General features: G+C 39.4%; 1 protein-coding gene across 3 annotated transcripts in view; it reads left to right on the forward strand.

The window, feature by feature from the left end:
- Positions 1–8103: 8103 nt before the first annotated feature.
- The window catches only part of LOC117431214 (protocadherin-1-like), a 116024-nt gene continuing 98267 nt past the window's right edge, over positions 8104–25860 (forward strand). The window contains exons 1-3 of one of the 3 annotated variants that reach the window (XM_034051943.3): positions 8104–8881; positions 16533–17365; positions 17900–20089. In XM_034051943.3, the coding sequence (XP_033907834.3) occupies positions 16562–17365; positions 17900–20089 (2994 nt within the window). In that variant the 5' untranslated portion in view covers positions 8104–8881; positions 16533–16561. The remainder of the gene's footprint in view (positions 8882–16532; positions 17366–17899; positions 20090–25860) is intronic. The other 2 variants (XM_034051944.3, XM_034051947.3) reach the window with 2 other exon arrangements.

Below are 25860 nucleotides of genomic sequence, written 5' to 3' on the forward strand. Positions count from 1 at the left end.
GATATGGTGTAATGGAGACTTTGTGTCACAAGAAGTGATTACTTATTCGAAGTAATCAGTGTTAAAGTGAGCATGTTTTTAATTATGTAAAGTGTTATTAAAACCTATGTAGAAATCTATATTTGAATGAAAGGCACTGTGTGTATTGTAAACTAACTAGATTAATAAATAACATAGGCATGAAGCATGAATAAAACTCATTAACCTTTTGGTTTGAAATTATGAGCTTCTCTTCTATAGTCAGTAAATATTTTAATGAAAGCATTTTCAAAAGGTAGAGTAATATAAATTAAAGATGTCTAAAGCTTAGTACTTCAGATATACCTATGATGTTTACTTACCCCTGCAATTCTGAAACTGGGCTAAGTATGGGACATCTGGTCCTGGCTGAGGAATGCTGTTTACCCCACCACTTAAAGGTAGATGGAAATTGGGAAACCAAGGCCTTTTGCTCAGTTACACAATAGAAATAAACTTAGAAATAGATTTTCACAAGTGGAGTCTTGTTAGAGCATGAACTGGTGTTTTCTCATTTCAGAATCATAGTGCAAATTGCATTTTGGAGTAAAAACTATGGACAGTTGCCCCCAAAGGTTAGAGCAAATACATGCCATTATATTCAGGTTTTATTACCTAACCCAAATCTCCAAAGGCCAGGTACATATATAAAACAACAACCTACCATCTCTCTGCTTGTCCTGCAGTCTACATGGTCTATGAAAAGCCCACAGGCATATCAACTTCAGGTACAAAAATAAATGCTATTATAGTGCGGAACTCTGACCTGTTGCACCCAGGGAGTGGAGGAAGCACTCAGAGGGGACCAGGGTTGTGTAATAAAGTAAATAAACTGCAGATGGTTTTGAAGCGGGGAAAAAAAAAAAATTCTGACCCTTAAAAACTTACCAGAAAGCCAAACAGTTATACACAGAAATTAATGGAGTCAGGAGGTGCTGTATTCCCATGACTGGAAACGAAGCTGCTGTTTTAGTTGTCGCTTCTTCCTATGAAGAAGCTTTTTAATCAGCGTCCACCATACTGTAGCAATTAAGAGCCACTGCTGAGTGACTTGAGAGCAAGATCACAGTCCAAAGAGCTCAAGATGGGAGTATTATTAAGCTTCGTTTAGCATTTCCAAATGCAACACTATTGAGTGTTTAATAGTTATGGATGAATATAACTTTAAATCAGGGGTGTCCAATCACGTTCCTGGAGGACCCTTCCACTCCAGGTTTAACAGGTAAAATGAGATAATAACCTACATCAGGGTGTAGATGGAGGTTTAATAGTTTTAATTGAACAATTTAGAACAGGGTACTGTTTTGCGGATAGAACAGCCGTCACTAGGCGAGCACAGTTTGATTTAAGGTATAAGATGATGCTCGTACAGACTTATCAGTTACATACTGTGCTCTATTAAAATTCCTGATTGTATAATGTTAATTGTGATATATAATGTGCGTGTGAAAGAGATAAACGTTATCGTGTTACTTCAAATCTTTATTTTTCGTGACTGTTTTTCCCCAATCTGTAGTTACTGTATGCACGTAGCTTTGAAAAACGGTACTCTACCGAAACCCGTCCTTCTTAATATATATATTTTTGTTTTTTATATTAATGCCCCGCGTCTCAGAATTCACCAGACGCTACTGGCACTGAGATAAATGCAGCAAAAGTGGATGGTTTAAAGTGCTGTGTATTAAGACAGACGTCTGCGGTTAAAGATTTTTTCTGTCTATATCAGGGCAAGCTGAATCTCCCTCCTAAAAGCATCAAGACTGTGACCTGTAGGTATATTTTATGTCAACAAACAAACTAAATGTGCAAAAGTGCTTTATTAAATTCTCTTGTTTCTGTGTTTCCTGGTTTTAGATACTTAACCATCAGCTGCCTTGTCATTGATACAGATAAATTATGTTGCTCTTTGTGATCAGATAACATTCCTACTGACCTGAAAATAGATATTTACACAGAAAATGCTTGGAGTTATAGATTGTTTTTTTTTTTTTACCATATAAATTTTGAAATATATCTTACATTCATTCAAATTCAATTAAAGGGTGAATTGCACTGTTCTAAATTACGTCATGTTGCTAATATGCTGTTGCTTTAGTGCAGTCAATGAACATTCATAAAGTGTTATGTATATTTCACTCAAGATGGCCATAAACAACTGAATCGCCTCCATCAGAGGCTTGTAGGCCATCTTCATTAGTGCAATAACTACGATACACTATGCACATTAATGGAGTATCCTCATTTGATGTACAGGTAGTGGACAAAAAAATGGAAACACCAATGTAAAGTCACTTAATAGGGCATTGGGCCACTATGGGATCCCGCCCTGTGGTGTTCTCGGCAGACTGTTTTTGATGAAACTGACTGCTCGCGGCCCCAGGTTGAAATTTGCAGTCAATTGATCTGCAGTTGCTCGCCTGTTTTGCCTTGCACTTTGAATTAATGCACGGATATCACGATCCTGGAGTATGCGCTTCCTCCCACTGTTGCCCTTTGCTGATGATGTCGTTCCCTCGGAGTTCCATGCCGACATCACCTTAGACACCGTTGCTTGTGAAACATCAGCAAGTTGAGCTGTCTTGGTCACTGAAGCTCCTGCCAAATGCGCCTCAACAATCACCCCTCTTTCAAAGTCACTGAGGTCTCCTCTTGCAGCCATGCTAACCATAATTATAGGCAACCAGGCCTGTCCAGCATTTTTATACATGACCCTAAGCATGCTGGGATGTTATTTGCTTAATTAACGCATGACACCTGTGTGGAAGCCCTTGCTTTCAATATACTTGGTGTCCCTCATTTACCCAGGTGTTTCCATTTTTTGTCCACTACCTGTATATACTATAGAGATTCAGACAACTGATGAAAACAGAATGACAAGTTTACTGGAAAGATCTACACATACTAATACTGTACAAAAAACTGCCAAACATTCTATAGTATCTGAGTTCCAGCTAAATGGTTCCGTAAACAAAAAATCTCCATAAAGTGAGCGTTTTATCTGCAACCTACTGTATCCTCAGAATGAACCACCTGAGGATTCCTTTTATCATTAATTTACTGAATAATGCATCTCCTGTTCAAATTGATATCAGAAGTATCTGGGGATCTGGTTGGATCCTGGTTTGCACTTTGATAAGCAAGCTGATGTTCACAATCAAACTCCTTTGACAGCAAACCTTTACGTTTGGGGGGCATATTTTCAATTTATCAAAACAGTGGTGGACATAATACAGCCACTGTTTAAATTACTAATGGGTTCTGAAAATCAAACTGTGCATCTGAGTCTCTTTAGTTTATTTATGTCTGTGAAATTTTGTGTCAGGTTGGGTCCTATTTTAATGATTTCTCACTGTTTAGAGCAATGAAATAGGCTGTAGCCTGAATTACAGTAAATCAAAGTGTATGGCGTCACTATAGCTATACTTTTTAATGGCTATGGCACCTCCATCATTTTGATTTAATCCAAGTTTGGAAGTATTCGTCTAGACTTGACACATTTTGCTCTCCAAAGTGATCTTGCAATGCACAATGAATTGACAATAGGGCATTGTATCTTTGGCATAAAATTGTCTATAAAAGGACTGGGTTATTTCTGCAGCTACTTTAGTGCAATTATCTCACTTGATCGGCACAAAAAAACCCATTCTGATTACTAAGAACTAAAAGGTAGCTCTTTGCTTACAGAGCATGCCCAGTAATAAGAGGAATATGTTGTCAATCACCTTAGGTACAGTGCCTTGCGAAAGTATTCGGCCCCCTTGAACTTTGCGACCTTTTGCCACATTTCAGGCTTCAAACATAAAGATATGAAACTGTAATTTTTTGTGAAGAATCAACAACAAGTGGGACACAATCATGAAGTGGAACGAAATTTATTGGATATTTCAAACTTTTTTAACAAATAAAAAATTGGGCGTGCAAAATTATTCAGCCCCCTTAAGTTAATACTTTGTAGCGCCACCTTTTGCTGCGATTACAGCTGTAAGTCGCTTGGGGTATGTCTCTATCAGTTTTGCACATCGAGAGACTGAAATTTTTGCCCATTCCTCCTTGCAAAACAGCTCGAGCTCAGTGAGGTTGGATGGAGAGCATTTGTGAACAGCAGTTTTCAGTTCTTTCCACAGATTCTCGATTGGATTCAGGTCTGGACTTTGACTTGGCCATTCTAACACCTGGATATGTTTATTTGTGAACCATTCCATTGTAGATTTTGCTTTATGTTTTGGATCATTGTCTTGTTGGAAGACAAATCTCCGTCCCAGTCTCAGGTCTTTTGCAGACTCCATCAGGTTTTCTTCCAGAATGGTCCTGTATTTGGCTCCATCCATCTTCCCATCAATTTTAACCATCTTCCCTGTCCCTGCTGAAGAAAAGCAGGCCCAAACCATGATGCTGCCACCACCATGTTTGACAGTGGGGATGGTGTGTTCAGGGTGATGAGCTGTGTTGCTTTTACGCCAAACATAACGTTTTGCATTGTTGCCAAAAAGTTCGATTTTGGTTTCATCTGACCAGAGCACCTTCTTCCACATGTTTGGTGTGTCTCCCAGGTGGCTTGTGGCAAACTGTAAACGACACTTTTTATGGATATCTTTAAGAAATGGCTTTCTTCTTGCCACTCTTCCATAAAGGCCAGATTTGTGCAGTATACGACTGATTGTTGTCCTATGGACAGAGTCTCCCACCTCAGCTGTAGATCTCTGCAGTTCATCCAGAGTGATCATGGGCCTCTTGGCTGCATCTCTGATCAGTCTTCTCCTTGTATGAGCTGAAAGTTTAGAGGGACGGCCAGGTCTTGGTAGATTTGCAGTGGTCTGATACTCCTTCCATTTCAATATTATCGCTTGCACAGTGCTCCTTGGGATGTTTAAAGCTTGGGAAATCTTTTTGTATCCAAATCCGGCTTTAAACTTCTCCACAACAGTATCTCGGACCTGCCTGGTGTGTTCCTTGTTCTTCATGATGCTCTCTGCGCTTTAAACGGACCTCTGAGACTATCACAGTGCAGGTGCATTTATACGGAGACTTGATTACACACAGGTGGATTCTATTTATCATCATTAGTCATTTAGGTCAACATTGGATCATTCAGAGATCCTCACTGAACTTCTGGAGAGAGTTTGCTGCACTGAAAGTAAAGGGGCTGAATAATTTTGCACGCCCAATTTTTCAGTTTTTTATTTGTTAAAAAAGTTTGAAATATCCAATAAATTTCGTTCCACTTCATGATTGTGTCCCACTTGTTGTTGATTCTTCACAAAAAATTACAGTTTCATATCTTTATGTTTGAAGCCTGAAATGTGGCAAAAGGTCGCAAAGTTCAAGGGGGCCGAATACTTTCGCAAGGCACTGTACCTGTGATGGTTCGCTGATTTGAAGTTGTTAAGCACTTCATTAAAGTCAAATAGGTTAGGCTTCCTGCATTTTACCGGTGTAGTGTTATAAAGTGGTACATCATCACAATGTGGTACGCGTACCAAAACTTGACCAGTGTAATGTTAGAAAGTGGTACGCTGTCCCATTGAAAGTGGTATACTGTGAGGTTTTGGTACAGGTGCAATCAATTCCGATGGGATGTGTTTTCCTATTGTCAAACAGAGGTACATTTACCAATAATTATACTTTTTTTTGCAAACCATTAAATTATAACTTTTATTTTGAAAACTTAAAACTGGAAACCGACAATAAATTTCTTTAAAAAAAATAATAAAAAATCACAAATAGTGGTTAGGGCTCTGGACTCTTGACCGGAGGGTTGTGGGTTCAATCCCAGGTGGGGGACACTGCTGCTGTACCCTTGAGCAAGGTACTTTACCTAGATTGCTCCAGTAAATAGCAATGCAGTTTACAATCAGTTAGTTACTTTATTCCTGTGATTTTTTTTATTTTTATACTGGGACTTCTAATCATAACCACTGATTACAATTGTCTTGGTAAAAGGGGAATACTTTTGTAATACGGAACTACTGTATACCAGTATACCAAAAACAGCCGGTAGGTGGCGCCTAGTGAACAATGTACAGCACAGAACCTTCTCTGGCTTTCTGAAATCTGCAGAGGGTGTTACTTTCATTTTTACAGCTGGTCAGGCCGCCTATACACACACACAACAAAGGGATCATGGAGCTAGTGCAACCTCTTCATCTCTGGTTGATCACCTATCCCTATAACAGTCCTGGACTTTTCCATCATGGTTTGCTATTAGTGACATTATTTTTAAAAGGCTCATAATACTGTCAAAAGACCCACTATTTTCTACTTTATTTGATTACGTACGAATATCATAGGATTACTTTTGGTGGGTTTTGTTTGTATTTAACAAAAGTATGGTGCAGAATAATACCACCTATTTCACTGATAATCTAAGCGAACAAACACAACGTGAAACATATACAAGTTAAAAATGACACCTCAGTGGTGAACGAATATATTTGTTTAAGCCTGTTGGTTAGTAAACGTCTTGATGCAACAACACATAAGTGGACTGGTTACCAGTGGCTTTGACAGATTTAAACATCAATCATACAAACCTCTGTGCCCAGGCAGAACATGTTTGAATACCATTTACTAAATTTCATTATAACACACATCTTCTGTTCGATTCTAGAATTTCCAAGACGTTTGTGCTTGTCAGTGCAATACAATCTTCATGCAGTAAAGGGTTAACATTCACAAACATTATTGAAAAGTAGTAGGATGATGCACAATAGGTTGGATGTTTGGTAACATTTAAAATAAACAGACCAGCGCTCCACCCCAAATATTCTCCAGATTCCAGTCTGATAAACTAACCCGGTGCAAGCGAAATGCAAGTACCGGTTCTACTTAGGACTATATTAGCTTTAGGGTTGGCATCACGATGAATTAAAGTTAAAAACTGCGCTTTCGTTTTTATTCCAGCACATCCACATAGATGTACGTTTATAACGTTGTTTTGACAATTCGATCGCCAAAACTGCAACAGGTTGATGAAAGTGAGCGATTGAAATCACGACCAGAGGAAACCGCTACTGTAAATAATGTAATCAACAGTTATACATCGATTTCTTAAAGTTACAAAGACCTTTGAAAACCAGGTCTTCACATCAGAGACCGTTTCTAGTATATTTCTAAAAGATGTTTCGGTAAGAATCAAGCGATGGGCATAGATTTTTTTTAACCTGTCCGCCTCTCTTCTGAAATTGAGGACAGATTATAGGCCTACATTACAAAGCAGTAAATCGATTATTTCTGTTTTATAATGACGTGTTGTCATGGGATTATATTCACATGGGAGGTGTTGAGGTTTTTATTGCTAAACTGCGTTTTGTACCTCGCATGTTGTGTATCCGGTGATAAAAAACACTGCACACCGCCAAACTGAAGGAAATAGCATGACTTGTTCCAATTACTTAGGTTCTCGGTAGACTTTTCCATTGAAACCTTATGTTTTCTAACTTGCCCAATTCCTCGTTTTTTTTTGTTTTTTTTTTTTGTTTTTTTTTTTATCGAAGCCTTAGCTTAGGCTATAAACATGCAAACAACCTTTGAGATGCAAAAACGAGCTGTCAAGCAATTGGAAAGAACCGATCACTACCCCCTCCTTTGTGGAGACAGCTTGACGCGACCCTTACAATGTAAACAATACAATGAACCATCACATAACGTTGATTAACTAGGACTGTAATATGAGTGGCAAATGACCTGTGTTAATGCACGCATTCTCTCCCAAATAACGGTGACAATCGTAAACTAAGAAATGTTTTTTAAAGCAAGCTTGCTTCTCGTGGTGCATCAAAATGCTCACATCCGACTGCAGCTCTCTTTTGCTTCACAGAATGCAAATGAAAATGTGCTGAGAATCAGGATGAAACTGACGCTTGAATAACAGGCAAAAACGAAAGCTAAGACGTACAAGACACAAATGAAAACACTGCTATTTTTTGTGCAAGAAAATATATGTACACTTAACAGACATAATTTATGATTTGACAGAAAACAGCTGAACTAACCTTAAAATTAAGCTTTTCCAACAAATAAATCGAGGGAGATTTTTTGTTTTAAAAGAAGAAAAAAAAATACACGCAAATTCTGCACAGTTGCAGGTGATTGGGAAACAGCGAGAATCTGAAGGCTGATGAGGGTTTTGTATAGCTCCACCTCCTAAGTGTTTCTCTTCTTCTAGCGTGAGAGAGCGAGCGAGAGAGAGAGAGAGCGCAATTGGAAATTGCTCCACACACACATGCATAGCATACCCGGGCAAGGTGTGCTGCTGTGCATGTGAATCTACTGTGGTATCATACAATTAAAGAAGGGATACACTCATAGAAATAGGTTATTTACTTACTATTTGGAAGCAGGTGAACAGATATTGTCCGGGCTTGTCTGTGGTTCATACCAAGTGGAAGCGTTGAGTGGAGATTCATTGAGGATGACGGCAGTTTGATGGCAGTGGTATACAACGTTGTTAGTATACGCAGAGGAATGCAGTTAGACCGGTTCAGAGTTGCAAACAGTTTGAGTTCCCTTTGAGGAAAAGGATTGTGAAAAAAAAAAAAAAAAAAAAAAAATCACGTGTGCGGTGCTGCATCAAGATTTTTTTTAGACGCACAAGAATCAGATCCAGTACTCAGACTTTTCAGAAAAAGAAGGGTACAAACCCAATTGGACTTTGTTTTAGCAGGATCTGGATATTTTTTAAAGGGATAACATTGATCAATGGTTAAGTGCATCCGTGGATTTTTTCTTCTTCAAAGGATTGTATTTTATTTTAAGTGGGAGTTTTGGGCTGGTGTAGCTGATTTAGAAGCGGTGAGGGAACGCAGCTCCTAGCCGGGGAGAAGCGCGCACAGCCGGCTTAGAGGAGCAACTGTCACCCGCAAAGGTAAGAACGGCGAATGTATTCAACATTTTAAACACTCTTATTTTATTCTATTCTAAGTTGTATTATATGGAATCCAATTATTTTACGCGTTAAACAAATGACACTATTTCTGGTTGAATAAAAAAACACAAGTTGCCTGTATTTAGGATGCGAGTGGTTTACATTATTTGTATCCTGTGTGTTTCAAGTTATACCCAAATCTTTTTTTTTTTTTTTTTTTTTTTTTAAATCAATTTCAAAGTACATTTAATCTGTTCAAAGTACATCAATTATATGAATTATGTATCTAAAATGTAACCATAATAACCATCGCGGTACTTCATCTGCAATAGACAGAGGTGTGGATATAGTCTTAAGCCGCTAGTATGAAGAAAAAACGCAGCCGGCGACTTAACGTGTATTTTAAAAGCTTCAGTTTTGCCATTGAATTGGACAGGGTGATTCATTCAACACTCACATGTTTTGCGAATTAACCATGATATAGTATTGAAAGATTACAAAGGAGGGGGGGAAATCCACGTCGACAACTTAAAAAACAAAAAAACAAAAAAAAAAAACTATATTTATTTTAATTAGTGTTTCGACAAAAATCCGTAATACAGCGAATGGATTGAAATTTAAAAACACGCAGCGTATTGCTAATATAGGAGTCGCAATGGGAACGGGAAACTGTATATCAAAAGCATCTTCTGTTTATCGACTTCATTCAGCTCGCTGTTTATCACAGTCAATTGAAAACAAACCGGGGATCCCCTTATATTTTGTATTATGCTTAATCCAAATACAATAGGGCAGATTATTGTTTTAATGCCACTGTCTATTGACCACCCACGCACCCATTTTTTTAATGAATTTATTTGTATTTATTTAGTTTTAATTTGATTTCTACCAGCTGCATTCAAAACTAGACAGCGTATTCACGACGGTGAAGGAGCGAGGTGTATCTTTTTGACAGTTATACTTAAACTTGCCATTTAAAACTTATCAAACTGTTTGCTCTACATCACCAATAAAGACGTATGAAATGACGGTTACTTTTAATCACAGAATGTCGAAGACTGATTTGAAAGCACCGCACGCGATCAAGAATGCCTTTGTTTTCTTGAGTAGTCCAAAAGGACAATTCATAAGAAACTGACACAACCTGTTGTACTTGCTTATAGCTTCGTCTTCGAATTTTAGAACGAGACGGTTAGTCGGGTGACACCTAATCAACGAACACCTGTCACTTATTTTGTGAGTACATTCACAGGTGAACCTAGTAGGCTATGTGTTGTAAACGTACTATTCCATCAAAACTTTCTCTCTGTACTGTAAAACGCTGTAGCCTGCCGTATCTGCTGCAGTTGCAATTGTTTGTTTAAATCGTGTCGAACAATTTCTCACAAAACTGTGTTGCTCCTTTTTTCACCATTAAATTCAATTACTCAATTTTCTTTTTAAAAAGACGCACAATCTTAATTCTTTAATAGCACCATCATTATAAGGGGGGACTCAAATGGCAATTGTGCTTCTCCTTGCCATATCGTAGAGCTGTACCCAATACGTTATTATTTGTATAATTGTTATTATAAAACATTGTTTGCTAAACCTGTTTTGTGGTTGTATTCTAGTGTAAAGGAAGGACAGGGATGAATAATTCCACTTGGTACTGATAAAACCACACAACTGGAAATACCACTTTTGAGGTCATTAAAGCTTCAGCACAATGCGAAATGTAGAGAACACTGGGCGTTTTATACGTTGGTAAAATCAACTGCTTCATTATTATACTTCATCATTTGTAGCGCGGAAATACTGACACATGCTATTTATTACACGTTTTTTGTGTAAACGTATAATACAAGGGAAAGCTATTGCTCAGTCCAGGTATTTTGTTTTTATATCGGTGAGCACTCCAAAAGGCAATAACCCCTCGACAGTCGCTCCTCATCATTGTTTATTTACCAGACTCATACCTCTGCTAAACTAGAAATGGTGTTTCTCTATGATGTGTATTATGTTTATTTTTTACATGTCTATGCGTTTACATGGGGGCTGGAGACGTATTTGTAAGAACTCTGTAAAGGAGGAGCAAAGAGACTACGGTCATTTTAATAGGATTACATTTAGCTTGTCAGACAGGGAAGAACAGCACTCGCATCTGTACAGAAACAGTGTTTCCTCTGCGTCTAGTTTAGTGGAATGCCCTTAGCCTCAAAGAGATTTTTAAGAGTCTCCCTGGACACGAGAGCGCCCTGCTACCTGAATTGAGCGATGGTGCACCCCCAACACATTGCCAATTCAGTTAAATGGACTGTGCTAATTCATTTACATTCTGGAGTTAGCATGATTACAAAACGGTCGATGTAAAGAGGACACAGCTATTTGTTTGATATGTTTGTTTTAATAAATTGTGGTGGAAAATGTTGCATAATGTAGGCTCTTTTGTTGCAGACAAACCCTAGTTAAAGAATAAGAAACTCTTGGCGACTTTCTTTCTCTGTTAGTAATTCCTCTCCAAAATGTCGTTTTAGATAAAAGCAGAATCCAATCCTATGTCAGACAATCTTTATACCTTGTAATGGATTTTCTAGGAGTGCAGATCTTCAGGGCTCTTTTATATATATATATATATATATATATATATATATATATATATATATATATATATATATATATATAATGATGTGTGTGTGTGTTTACAATACTTTGTATAGGAGAAAGTATGCTTGGGATTAGACTGATATTACATGACTCTTTTGAAGACTTTAAGGTTTTTGGCATTAGTAAATGTAACCGTGCTAATTGTGTAAGAACCCCCTAACATGATAAACCCTTAAGAGTTTTCTATATGATATGTACATTGTCATTATTTGTTTATTTAGGCAGACGCCTTTATCCAAGGCGACTTACAGAGACTAGGGTGTGTGAACTATGCATCAGCTGCAGAGTCACTTACAACTACGTCTCACCCGAAAGACGGAGCACAAGGAGGTTAAGTGACTGGCTCAGGGTCACACAATGAGTCAGTAGCTGAGGTGGGACTTGAACCGGGGACCTCCTGGTTACATGCCCTTTCTTTAACCACTGGACCACATTTAATGTTGTATTTCTTGTGATGTTTTTATCTGTACTGCTGTTGATTGATTCAGCAATGTTGTTGATAAATCAAATACATTTGCATTACTGGTTAACGTGGCCACTCCTGTTATATAAATATACAGGGGAATACAGGTAATTTTCTTTCTGAAGCACAATAATCATGGGACTTCAAGATCAATGTAGTTCACATTGGTTTACTTCATGCATTTAACCATTAATGATGTCAGTTCTGGGTTACTCCCTGTAAACATTTGCAGTTTCCCTGTTTACTTTACAGTCCCACAATCATTTGCTACTACTCAGCTTTAAGAGTAAACTAAATGGCCATAGCTGAAATCAGTTGTAAACCTAAAACGACAAGCATGACTAATGAAGGCACTAAACCTCTAAATCAGAATAGGAACAAATTTAACAAAGAAATAGACATATAAACTATAACAGCAGTTCATTTAGTAATTTCTGAAAAAGCAGCTTGGGTCATGTCTGTCATTTTTATTGCTTTTATCCTATCCACAACCTTTTACAAAATAGAACTTTCATATTTTATTTTAGGCTGACCAAATAATTGCTTGACAAATGTAGAACTGTGTCAAGAACAGACCACATTGAGAGTGGAAAATACAAAACCCTACATTTATCAGCAGCTGCCTTGCAAACAGACTCCACCCTCCATGATAAGCGCTCTACACCTTGCTTTGCCTTTCACCTTGCCCTTCTGCTTTGTCAATGTTTGTATTGTAGTTCTTCTGAATGATTGAGTTTTGTTGCCTCAATATAAACCCTCTCCCCCACACTAGCTGTGTTGTAAATTAATTGAGCAATGTGAGTTGCTTACTGCCTGCTTTGCCAAACTGTAGAACAGGTGAAGCCAGCAGAGTTCAAAGGTCCCAGCCTCCCATGACTTACTGAAATGAAGGAATCTGACTTTGGGCACATAGTATTCAGCAGTCAATATATCTAGAACTTAGAACCAGATGTAAAATGGAAGGAAGCATGCTAATATGAATGTACTCCTGTGACCAGTAGGGTTAACCTGTTGAATGGTGGAATCTCACATAATCCACTTTCCTGGGAAATTATAAACTCTGGCTCAAATTTGTGCAAAATATTCACTGATATATGCAGTGGATGGTGATGTTTGTGATACACAGACCATCATCTGCCAAGCTGCTGGACAGCTCAACAGTAAGGCTTGGAAAAAGAGTTGTTAATCGCAAAGATGAAAAACAAATGTTTACCAGAGTAACCAAAAAAAAAAAAAAAGAAAAGAATATGACATTGTTCTTGAGAAAAAGTATAGCAGCTAGGGCTTTCAAAACAGCTTTACTTCCAAATATAACTTCTGAAGACATTATCTGTTCTGCTGTCAACTGGTGACCCAGTGAGGCAAGGAGCTCAACGTGCGATCCCCTGTGCTGATTGCAAATCCTTATGTAAAGTAGTGTGTGTGTGTGTGTGTATGCATCTAATACAATGCTGACATAAAAGGTGTTGAATTGTAAAAAAAACATTAAGCCATCCCAGCTACATAATTTACCCCCATTACCGCACTGTGAGATTTCATGTGACTTTATTAAAACAGACAGCTGGGGCATTAAGAGACTGTTGTAAGAGTTTAAAATGTAATTTATCTCCTTTGCAAAGAATAGCCTTGTTTCCCCCTGATAGTGGTAGATGATGATCTGGGCCAACAGTGGTGGTTCGTATGGAAAGTGTAAGCTTGTTTGATGATTGCCACTTAAGTTTTCATGAAATTTCAGTTGGCCGCCATTAATCAAACATCATGGCTTACAAGATGTTGCTGTCTTTGGGGTTAGAGAGCATCCTTGTAAACTTGGTTACTTTTCTGCAAGGACAAACAGCCCCTAACCAACACATCATCATCATCAAGGGCATAAAGGCTCTGTGTCTTATTCTCCCATGTCGCTGCTTTTGTTTCGGCCTCTCAGTCACACGCTGGGAAGCCGAAAAGGGAGTCGACCGCTTAGAGCCTGGAGGAAGGGCTACCCTCAGCCACGGATTTCCTTAGATTTCCCCCTACATCAGAAATTAAAAATTTGTGAGTAGGGTTTTTTTTCTTACCCGAGTGCTGAGCGGTTTGTATTTAGTTCTGTGGGGTGCTTGGTCGGGCTGGAGAGGCTGGGCTCTTTCATCCAGCGCAGTCATGCTGTGGGGGACTGGCCATGTATCAGCTGCTCATTTTCATTAATTTTTCAGTATTTTGTGGGGTAGGTGGCAGTGCACCACTGATGGGTGTGTTAATCGTTTCTTATTATTTTCCATTCATGGTTTGGCGGCCTCGTCTTTGTCGGGGGAGGATGCCCATAGCCACTTCCTATCTGCGGCACTGGGATGCACGTAACTGTTCATGTTTTTCCAGCCGGCTTCCCGCAGGTAGCTGTTGAGCACCCGAGGACGAGGCCTCCAGCCAAATTTATCATTCACTCAGGCCCTGCGCCCATCACAGTCATTGGGCCCTGAGCGCCCATCACAGTCATTGGGCCCTGAGCGCCCATCACAGTCATTGGGCCCTGAGCGCCCATCACAGTCATTGGGCCCTGAGCGCCCATCACAGTCATTGGGCCCTGAGCGCCCATCACAGTCATTGGGCCCTGAGCGCCCATCACAGTCATTGGGCCCAGAGCGCCCTTCACAGTCATTGGGCCCAGAGCGCCCATCACAGTCATTGGGCCCTGAGCGCCCATCACAGTCATTGGGCCCTGAGCGCCCATCACAGTCATTGGGCCCTGAGCGCCCGTCACAGTCATTGGGCCCTGAGCGCCCGTCACAGTCATTGGGCCCTGAGCGCCCGTCACAGTCATTGGGCCCTGAGTGCCCGTCACAGTCATTGGGCCCTGAGTGCCCGTCACAGTCATTGGGCCCTGAGCGCCCATCACAGTCATTGGGCCCTGAGCGCCCATCACAGTTCATTTAATCATCTGCAGTTGCAATCAATAAATAAATCATTCATTCATTGCGGATTCTCCGTGCTGAATTTCCCTATCCTACCCTGTATCACATAATGTCCATCACATTTGAGAATCCATAAAAAACACAACAACCACCAAAACAGTTAGCCAGTATGCTGCTTGTCTTCTGTCTCCGTCTACTGTAACTTTTGAGTGAATTCATTAACCATTGGAGCTGTTTCGGGAGGTTAGAGCAAAGTACAAAGAGCTGCAGAATCTCTGTGTAATCCTGCTACTCCAATTACTGTTTCTCCTATAGTCCTATGTTTGTTTCATAAACTAACATTGATTTCCCCCACTGTTTTGTCAAATTGAGTCATTTTAAAGTGGGTTTGGGTGAATGGGGCAAAGTGAAAACATAACTTTTTTTTTTTAGTTTGTTTTTCAAATGTTTTGTTGTAACCATTTTAGTAAGCAGTAAAATAAAGACAGGCGCTCTGAATTTGATGCATAAATCTGTTTTTCACATGGAAACATTTGCTGTGTTTTGTGTAAGCAATTGGGTTTTGTAATAGTGTTTATTTATTCTCCACTGTACATATATGCCGCATTTAGCTTATTTCCAAAGCTTTATTTTTTTTTCAAAGTAAATTAATGAATAAAGTAAACCATGATATTCAGAAAACAGTTCTAGTGTTTTTGAAGAAGCCAGCAACAATGCTGTATAGTATTACTGATATTATAAACCTCCTAGAATGTCTCTGCCAATCAGGTTTCTAGTAGAGCAGTCGTCCTGCAGTATTTGTCCTTGGAAAAACAAAATCTTGAAACTTGCTTTTAAACAGCAGCGTAGCTTACATTCCAAGCAGTCAAAACACTCCAGCCCAAAATATAACCCCAAAACACATTTAAAAAATCTTTACAATGTGTACCAGCTGCTGGAATTGCTATCAGTATAAATGTTGAGAAATGCAAACCTGTTCTTAATCATTTATGAAAAAAAAATGTGTTACAAGTTCTGCTTGTACCAAAATCTCCACTTCCATATTAGTAAATTTCAGTTTTCGCTTCCGAGCATCCTCATCACCATGGCTAGTACCAGGCTGAGGTCTTTGTGTGCCATTCATTTTCTTTTGGAATGTGTAGCCTACACAGGCAGGGTTGACCCAAACCCGCTATTTATTGTGAGAGGTGTGTAATTCTCCACCGCTAATTGCGGTGATGGGTATTTAAGTTGTTTGATTGCGGAATTGCCTGCTTTACCTAATTAGTCTTATAAAATAGGTTGTTATTTTGACAGCGAGTGCGGCCGTACTGATCACACACAATACGTGGCTTTTTGTGGTCGGGTTTTCCCCTTTGTAAATTTGGGCCTCAGTGTGGAAGTTTAATTGGTACTCAATTGTAAATGTGAGAGAGGGCAGCTGTTCTTGTTTTAAAATCAACAAATTAATTAATGGATTTATTGAATACCTGCTGATTTGAAATTCTTCTTAATGTAAGTGTACAAGTTTCTGCATGCCCCAAGTGGAAATGTAACAATAGTTAAATAGTAAAAAAAATCTAAAACATAGTACTGTTAAGAGTGGATTATGCACTAAAAAACAGTTTTTTGTAAAACTAAAATATTTCTCGTTCCTCTTCCTTTTTGTTTCTAGACTGAAGTCTTGCCCAGGAGCCTGTGCCGATGGATCCATTGCTTGGATCACGAATTGTGTGGACCATCTTGCTGGTCTCTTGCTGTTCTAGGACTGTGAGAAGTAGTATTATCTACAAAGTTCAGGAGGAGCAGCCACCCAATACACTGATTGGGAGCCTAGCGGCTGACCAAGGACTGCCAGACTCTGGCCACCTCTACAAGCTTGAAATGGGTAGCCCCTATCTTCGCGTGGATGGCAAAACTGGGGACATCTTCACCACAGAGACACCCATTGACCGAGAGACCCTGAAAGACTGTCAGAACCTCTTTGAAGGGGAACCGTGCAAACTGGAATTTGAGGTGTCTATCACAGACCTCATGCAAAACCACGGCACTCGACTACTGGAAGGCAAAATTGAGGTCTTGGACATCAACGACAATACCCCGCAGTTCTCTTCCCCTATTCTTACTCTCTCCATCCCAGAGAATACCCTCCTAGGGGCCCTCTTTCCTATCCCATTGGCCACTGACAGGGACTCTGGCCGCAATGGGATAGCTAATTATGAGCTGACAGTTGGCACTGAAGGACAGGGGCTGTTCGGGCTGCAGGTGGCGGAAGAGCAAGAGGAGAAACAGCCACAGCTCATTGTGATGGGCAACCTGGATCGAGAGCAGAAGGACTCATATGACCTGAACATCAAGGTGGAAGATGGTGGGAGTCCACCACGCTACAGTAGCGCCTTGCTCAGGATCAGCATCACTGATGCCAACGACAACCTACCGAAATTCGAGAAGCCACAGTACGAGGCTGAGCTGCTAGAGAACAGCCCTGTGGGACACTCTGTGCTTCAGGTAGATTATATATCTGTGAATCCTAGTGCTTCATTCATATGAAATTACATGTAGACCACCAAATATTAATTGAATGCAGAATAAAAGTGATGTATTGTGCATTAATATAGACCTTTTTCATGTTTACATGTATGCATTCACTGTTACTTTAGATGTTTTTCAAGTTTTGGCTGACAAGTATATTCCTACTTTGACTTATCATATTCTTCTGGGTAGTTTCCAAGACAACAAGGTTAGAGTTAAGGAATCTGGGATGATAAACCGTAGTTTTGGAGAGGAAGTTTATGTTTTAGGTGTTTAAATTTAAATAATTGCTTAAACTGGGACGGCAACAGGTGACAGTTTTTGAAATAGTGCCAATAAGTGCAGCCGCTAAAGTGCGATATGTATGGAGTTGAAATGAAATTAATACAAATATACCAGGAGTAAAATCAGTTGGTGGTCGCACTTTTGTATCCAGAAAAAGTCAGATGTTACTATTATCTGATCTTCCTTATGTCCATGATACATTCACCTTCTGTTTCCTTTCTTCAGGTAAAAGCCAATGACGCAGACATGGGTCCCAATGGGGAGATAGATTACTCCTTCCACCAAGCCGTTGATGTGGTGCTGAGATTGCTGCGGCTCGATCGCACCAGTGGTGTGATCTCTGTGAAAGGACTTGTGGACAGGGAAGAAATTACTACGCTCAGGTTCTATGTGATTGCCCGGGATAAAGGACCTATCCCTAAGAGCTCCAAGACCTTGGTGATAATACATGTAAAGGACCAGAATGATAATGCGCCCACCATTGAGATCCGAGGGATTGGGCTGGTGATTCACCAAGACGGAGTAGCCAACATCTCTGAGGACATGCCCATTGGAACCCCAGTAGCCCTGGTGCAAGTCTCAGATCGTGATGAAGGGGAGAACGCGGTGGTCACTTGTGTGGTGGCTGGTGATGTCCCCTTCCAGTTAAAGCCAGCTAGTGAATCTGCAAGTGAAAAGAAAAGGAAATACTTTCTACAGACTACCACCCCTTTGGATTACGAACTGGTAAAGCAATACCGGATCGAAATTGTGGCAGTAGATTCCGGCAACCCAGCTCTATCTAGCACCAACTCCTTGAAGGTCCAAGTGACAGACATAAATGATAATGTCCCTGTGTTCTCGCCCAGCCTTTTTCAGGTCGATTTTTTTGAAAACAACAAGCCTGGGGACAGGGTATTGGATGTAGCGGCTACAGACGCAGATAGTGGCACCAATGCAGAGCTGACATACTCCCTAATCCTGGACCCATCAACCAAAGGCCTCTTTGAGATCAACGAAGACACTGGGGAAGTGAAAGCAAAAAATCAGCTTGACCGTGAGCATCGGGAGCGCTATGAGTTTGTAGTGGCTGCAGCTGACAAGGGTGTCCCTAGTCTTCGAGGGACAGCTACAGTTGTAGTGAGAGTATTGGACCGCAATGACAATGATCCAAAGTTCATGTTAAGTGGCTACAGTTTCTCTGTGTTGGAGAATATGCCCCCTCTTAGTCCAGTTGGCATGGTGACAGTCATTGACTCTGATAAGGGTGAGAATGCTCATGTCCACCTTTCAGTAGAGCCAGATAATGGCAAATTTGTCATCCAAAATGGTTCGGGCACCATTCTCTCCAGCATCTCTTTTGACCGTGAGAAAGAAAGCACCTACACCTTCCGCTTAAAGGCCGTAGACGGAGGGGATCCACCTAGGTCATCCTATGTTGGGGTGACTATCAATGTCCTTGATGAGAATGACAATGCCCCGTACATCACACGGCCTTCTAATTCCTCCTACAACCATCTAGCACCATTCACCAGCCCTGATACCAGGGTGGAGAAGGTGGAGGCTGAAGACATTGACACTGGCCCCAATGCAGAGCTAGTCTTTAGCATTATAGGTGGAAATCCCCATGAGCTCTTCCACATTTCCCCCTCTGATGGAGAGATCACTTTAGTCAAGGAAATACTTCGGAAGCACATTGGCCTTCATCGACTGGTGGTCAAGGTGAGCGACAAAGGAAAGCCCCCAAGACATACTACGGCTCTAGTGCACATTTTTGTAAATGAGACCATCAGCAATATCACAATGGTGGAGGCTCTGGTAGGGCATAGTCTCTACACACCCTTAGATACAGATATTGCTGGAGACCCTGATTACAGCCAGGCTACCCAACGTAGCAACATCCTCTATGGTAGCCTTGCAGGGATTGCTGGGGTCATTGTGGTCATTGTAGTTGTGATGGTGATCCGCTACTACTTGCAGAAAGAGGCCAAGAGTGGTTATCAAGCTGGAAAAAAGGAAAACAAGGATCTGTATGCCCCAAAACAGGGACCTAAGGGTAACAAAGGCAAGAAGGGCAAAAAGGGTAAGGCCCCCAAACCAGCAAAGCCCCTAGAGGAGGACGAGGAAGCCAGCCTTCAAAAAGGCCTCAAGTTCAACCTGATTAACGATGGGGTCAACGACAGCCCTAGAATCCACCTGCCTCTCAACTATCCACCTGGCAGCCCTGACCTAGGGCGTCACTACCGCTCAAATTCTCCCCTGCCCTCCATCCAACTTCAGCCCCAGTCCCCCTCTGCCTCCAAGAAACACCAGGCTGTGCAGGACCTCCCAGCGACCAACACCTTTGTCGGGACAGGTGACAACACCTCTACAGGCTCTGACCAGTATTCGGATTACAGCTACAAGGCCAACCCTCCAAAATATAGCAACAAACAGGTAGGAGATTACTTCGTAAACAAATCAGAGTTGGACGCAAACATTATATGGACTGATGAGGTGTGGAAGGGATGGACTTGTTGACCACCAAAGTCTTTCATTTTTGTTTTGCCATTCATCTTCCACCCTACTCCCATTGCCCTACCCTCCTCATTTCATTTCTAAAATACTATGCAAATTCCCGAGGTTTAGATCCACTGGCTTTATTGCCTTTGTTAGCAAAATATATTGTTGAAAGAAGAACTTTTATCAGTACTTCTATCAAGAACTTGGAACAAAGGAGGATATTGTACTTGCTGTTGCTTGCATGGAATAGCATCTATTCCTTTATAGACTAGGTTTATTCAGTAATGTTAGAAGGGTAGATAAACTATTCATCCTCCATAATGAAATGTGCTATACACTGAGGGTTGGGGTGGCAAAGTTTAGCTATGGCAACTGTGTGCAACTCAAATTCAAAATTCACATCTGAACACTTTTAGCTTTTGCACTTCAACTGAGCACCTGTTTAAAATTAGGCTATTTTATTGGCTTAACCTGGTATTGTACTGTCTTGATTGTAATTTTATTAATAACCAGATTGACACTGTTATATTAATTTATTTTATAAAGTGACTGTCAATTTAACTGTTCAAAGACAAAAAAATTTTAAATTACATCGTATTCTGCAAAATATGAGTGAGACTATGGTGGTCATAATGGGGTCCAAAAAGGTAATACATTTGCACCTATGCACGCAGATGTGAGTGGCACATTACAGTGGAATTAAATGGCACACTTCAATATGGTGGAATGTCCTTTTCACTTTGAAAAGCTCAGACTGAATGGTTTACGCGCCTCTCATTCTCCCAGCATACCGTTGAATAAGCTCAAGTACACTCATTTCTGTTTTCCGTGCTTGTTGAGCCATGTATTTTAATAATGTGTCAATTATTTGCAAACGTTAATGGTCGTTAAACTTTCTTCTTCTCACCAGCACATTTGCAGAAAGTACCTTAATTATTTATTAAACAAAACTGGGATAGTTTTAAGGACCTGCATACATAAAAGGTGAATGAATATAAAGGTTGTGAGGTCTGGTCCTGTTTTAACTATTTGCAGTATTCTGGTTGATGCAAGTCAGGCCCATGCAGTACAGCAAGCTAGTTTATTGGTTTCAACATTCACAGAAACATGCCAACTGGTGAGATTACTGAATTTAATTAGAGTTGATAAACTGTTTCGGGATTAATCCAGGTCAGGGGTATTTTATTAGAGCCTGAAGTATGTATATATGTCAATTGTGAATACAGTCTTTTGATTACAAAGACTGGTGTATGCTAAGTCTACAACGGGTTTGCCTTTAAGATATATATTTAAGTTTATAAATTTGCCCACTTAATTTACATATGTCCTACAGTACTTGAATTAGTTTCATTTTTGTGCATATTTTTAGTTCTCACAAACAAAAGCTGTCTGCCAAAGGGATATACATGTATCATTGTTATTGGAACAAGCTTATCTATTTTTTTATGGCAGTACTGAATGTCCAAAATGGTTCTTCTTTTTTTTTTCATCATCTCTCTCTAGCAGAACATATTGTCATCAGCTGTTATTCATTGCCATTATAATATTTATTGCTGTAACCTGCAGAGAATGTCTTCAGTGATAGACCCGGAATATTAGTTAATAGTGCACATAATGTTGTCAATATTTCAACAGAAATACTTGCTACACATAGGTTTTAAATGTTAGCTCAGTTTTCAGAATGATTTACTATTTCAGTAAAAGTACCTGTTGATGGCTCTTGTTCAGTCCTGATGAGAGTATAGCTTGTTGTCTGAAACTGACAGGTATATTCTATACCACTTGTGAACAGCAATTGAATTTCATCCACAAGTAAACGTATGTGTTTTTCAACTCTGCTTATTCACTTGGAAGAAATTGAAAAATACGACCCCTGTTATTTGTTCACTGCCCTTCAGTTGCAAATTGGGTGAGCAAATTTGTGTTTTAAAGCTGCAGTTACCCCTTTTGGTTTTAATTATTTGGTTTAATTTTGTTTTCCATCTATTTTTATTTCTGCAAAAATGAATGTAACCTGTAAATTGTATACTTTTTTTATAATTCAAATAAATTTATTTCAATAAAGATATTCTTTACATTTTGGATTTCACTGTGGTTGTCGATTTGTAGGCTGGATTGGGTATTCCCCTCCATTCCCCTAAGTAATTTCATAAATAAATGGAATTTATAAAGGACAAAGGTACAGTATCCTCTTTCACATTTTTTTTATGACCCTGATAGTCCAAAATTGTTGACTTATCCTGATAATTGTAGTTGTTACAATTGGAATTAACAGGGCCATTCTAGGTATTAAAAAAAAAACATACCATTTTTCTTCTTTCAAAAGGTTTATTTTTTTCTTGAATAAACACATTTATTTTCATCATTATTATTATTATTATTATTATTTATTTCTTAGCTGACGCCCTTATCCAGGGCGACTTACAATTGTTACAAGATATCACATTATTTTTACATACAATTACCCATTTATACAGTTGGGTTTTTACTGGAGCAGGTTTTTACTGGAGCAATCTAGGTAAAGTACCTTGCTCAAGGGTACAGCAGCAGTGTCCCCACCGGGATTTGAACCCACGACCCTCCGGTCAAGAGTCCAGAGCCCTAACCACTACTCCACACTGCAAATTGGGTTTGCGTTAATCCCGGTGAAAGAAACAAATGAGTGTTGACCCAGTTTCAGCCAAGTATTTTTTAACATGCATAATGAATGATTGTGTGTATCCTACCTGTGCCATATTAATGATCTGAAGTGTCAATTAGAAGTTTCAGCAGTTTTTTTTTTTTTTAAATACTCCTGCAATGTATAAACACTGCAGCTACATCACTACGCCCTCTGCAGACCTTAGTTAATATTCTAACAGCTTCAATTCCAACTTCTCCTGTCTCCATAGAAACAAAACCACCAATGTGTTCTTCGCTGAGTATCTGCACTCGGTGAATGGGACTGAGCTGCAGGTGGATAACATTAGACATGGCTGCCAATTTGACTTTTAAAGGTGTGCCAGCATTGATTCGAAATGTCGCAAGTCTATAATATGCAGATACCTTATATTGCTGTCCTTTTAAAAGTTCCTCACGTCGATGCTAGGGTGATTTGGTGCTGCAGACTCCAATGCTGCCAACTGCCAACTGCTTGCTGTTTGAGAATCATTTGATGGATTTAAAATATCCCTTATGAAAGAGAGTACTGTACCAGTCTAAAATGAAGGGAGCATTTTTTTTTCTTTGTTCTTTGGTAGGGGTACTGCAGATTTAAATTCAATGGCAACCCATAAAACCATTATACCCCAAATACATCATTCATTCAATCTGGCTCTGTTTGTGTCTCTAAAACAGCTTGTACATATATATATATATATATATATATATATATATATATATATATATATATATATATATATTATATTTTAAAGTCCTAGTTTCTTACTAAAAGTTCACCTTGCTGTTCCTTTTTATAGCTGATGCTGTTGGAATGTTTTAAGGCAGGCGTCTCAAATCCTGGTCCTGGAGGGTTGGTGTCCCTCCTGGGTTTTGTTCCAACTGTACCCTAAAGTACAGTTGGAAAAAATTACTTAATTGAACCAATTAAGTGCTTTTTAGAAGTACAGTTGGAACAAAAACCAGGAGGGACACTGGCCCTCCAGAACCAGGATTGGAGACCCCTGCTTAAGGGGATCAATTGGTAGAAAATGAATTTCATCTTCTAAGTTGTTTAGGTCTCGTATGTTAGCAGTTTCCTTCTGGGACTAACTAGAACATATTAAAAAGGATAAGTTTTTATTAAAAAAACAAACAAAAAAAAACACTATCAAGATTGGAATTGCCTTCAAAAACTCAGTATTCTGTAACAATGTTCTAACAACATATAAATTCCGTAAGTAGCAAGTTAATTGCTAAAGAAGAATACTTTTTTTGCATTTTGCACTGTTGGAAGAAGAGCTGCATTGCTAACCACAGCATCCACAGCAATCTGGTTTGACATTTGATTGATGCAGACACATCTGTCGCCTCGTTTGTCAAGAAGGATGTAAAATCCATAGTTTCCATGGAGTAATACAATATTAGAATCTGCGAGTCTAGGCTCGTTCTATCCTCAGCAAAGAGGGCTCTCTTTTAAAATGATATTTGAAGAGGTAAACAATCATATACCACTGTTTCTGATCACTTTAGCAAAGAAATATCCCACTGCGTCCTTCTGGAATATACTAGCTTTATATGTTGGTGTTCTATTTATTTTCTAAATTCTCTTTACTCTGTTATTCTATTGCCGTGCTTACCAAACCATGTATGAATTGGCTAAAATTATCAGGTACACATGAAATTTAAATTATTTGTCCAATGTTTCAACTGGTAAAGACTTCTATAGTTTCTTAACCACTTTTAGTATTTCTACATTTTGACTGCATAATTGCTAGCTGTGGATATACTCATGTATTTTGCTGTAGATAAAGAATTCCCTTTATATATATATATATATATAATATAAATATATATATATATATATATATATAATTATAATTACTGTGCAAAAGTTTTAGGCAGGTGTGAAAAAATGCTGTAAAGTAAGAATGCTTTCAAAAATAGACATGTTAATAGATTATATTTATCATTTAACTAAATGCAAAGTGAGTGAACAGAAGAAAAATCTAAATCAAATCCATATTTGGTGTGACCACCCTTTGCCTTCAAAACAGCATCAATTCTTCTAGGTACACTTGCACCAAGTCAGGGATTTTGTAGGCATATAGTCAGGTGTAGGATTAAACAATTATACCAAACAGGTGCTAATGATCATCAATTCAATATGTAGGTTGAAACACAATCATTAACTGAAACAGAAACAGCTGTGTAGGAGGAATAAAACTGGGTGAGGAACAGCCAAACTCAGCTAACAAGGTGAGGTTGCTGAAGACAGTTTACTGTCAAAAGTCATACACCATGGCAAGACTGAGCACAGCAACAAGACACAAGGTAGTTATACTGCATCAGCAAGGTCTCTCCCAGGCAGAAATTTCAAGGCAGACAGGGGTTTCCAGATGTGCTGTCCAAGCTCTTTTGAAGAAGCACAAAGAAATGGGCAACGCTGAGGACCGTAGATGCAGTGGTCGGCCAAGGAAACTTACTGCAGCAGATAAAAGACACATCATGCTTACTTCCTTTTGCAATCGGAAGATGTCCAGCAGTGCCATCAGCTCAGAATTGGCAGAAAACAGTGGGACCCTGGTACACCCATCTACTGTCCAGAGAGGTCTGGTCAGAAGTGGCCTTCATGGAAGACTTGCGGCCAAAAAGCCATACCTCCGACGTGGAAACAAGGCCAAGCGACTCAACTATGCACGAAAACACAGGAACTGGGGTGCAGAAAAATGGCAGCAGGTGCTCTGGACAGATCTTTGACTCTCCCATTAGTTAAACCTACTAAAGACCTTCAACTGTTTGTCCCACTTCTGCTCACTCATGATTGGACTGCCGCTGACTGGATTTTATATATATATATATATATATATATATATATATATATATATATATATATAATCTACAATGAAAATAAACATGCCACATGTTTTATTTTTATGTAAATACTCATTCAAATGCTTATAATAACAAATGGCATTTGCTGGGTCATGAACTAAAACACATACGGCAGACCTCAACCTTTTCTAATGTAAGAGCACAACATAAAACCATAAACAAACCTACTCTAT

The sequence above is a fragment of the Acipenser ruthenus genome, chromosome 22 (genome assembly GCF_902713425.1).
Source record: "Acipenser ruthenus chromosome 22, fAciRut3.2 maternal haplotype, whole genome shotgun sequence".
Classification (NCBI taxonomy): Eukaryota; Metazoa; Chordata; class Actinopteri; order Acipenseriformes; family Acipenseridae; genus Acipenser; species Acipenser ruthenus.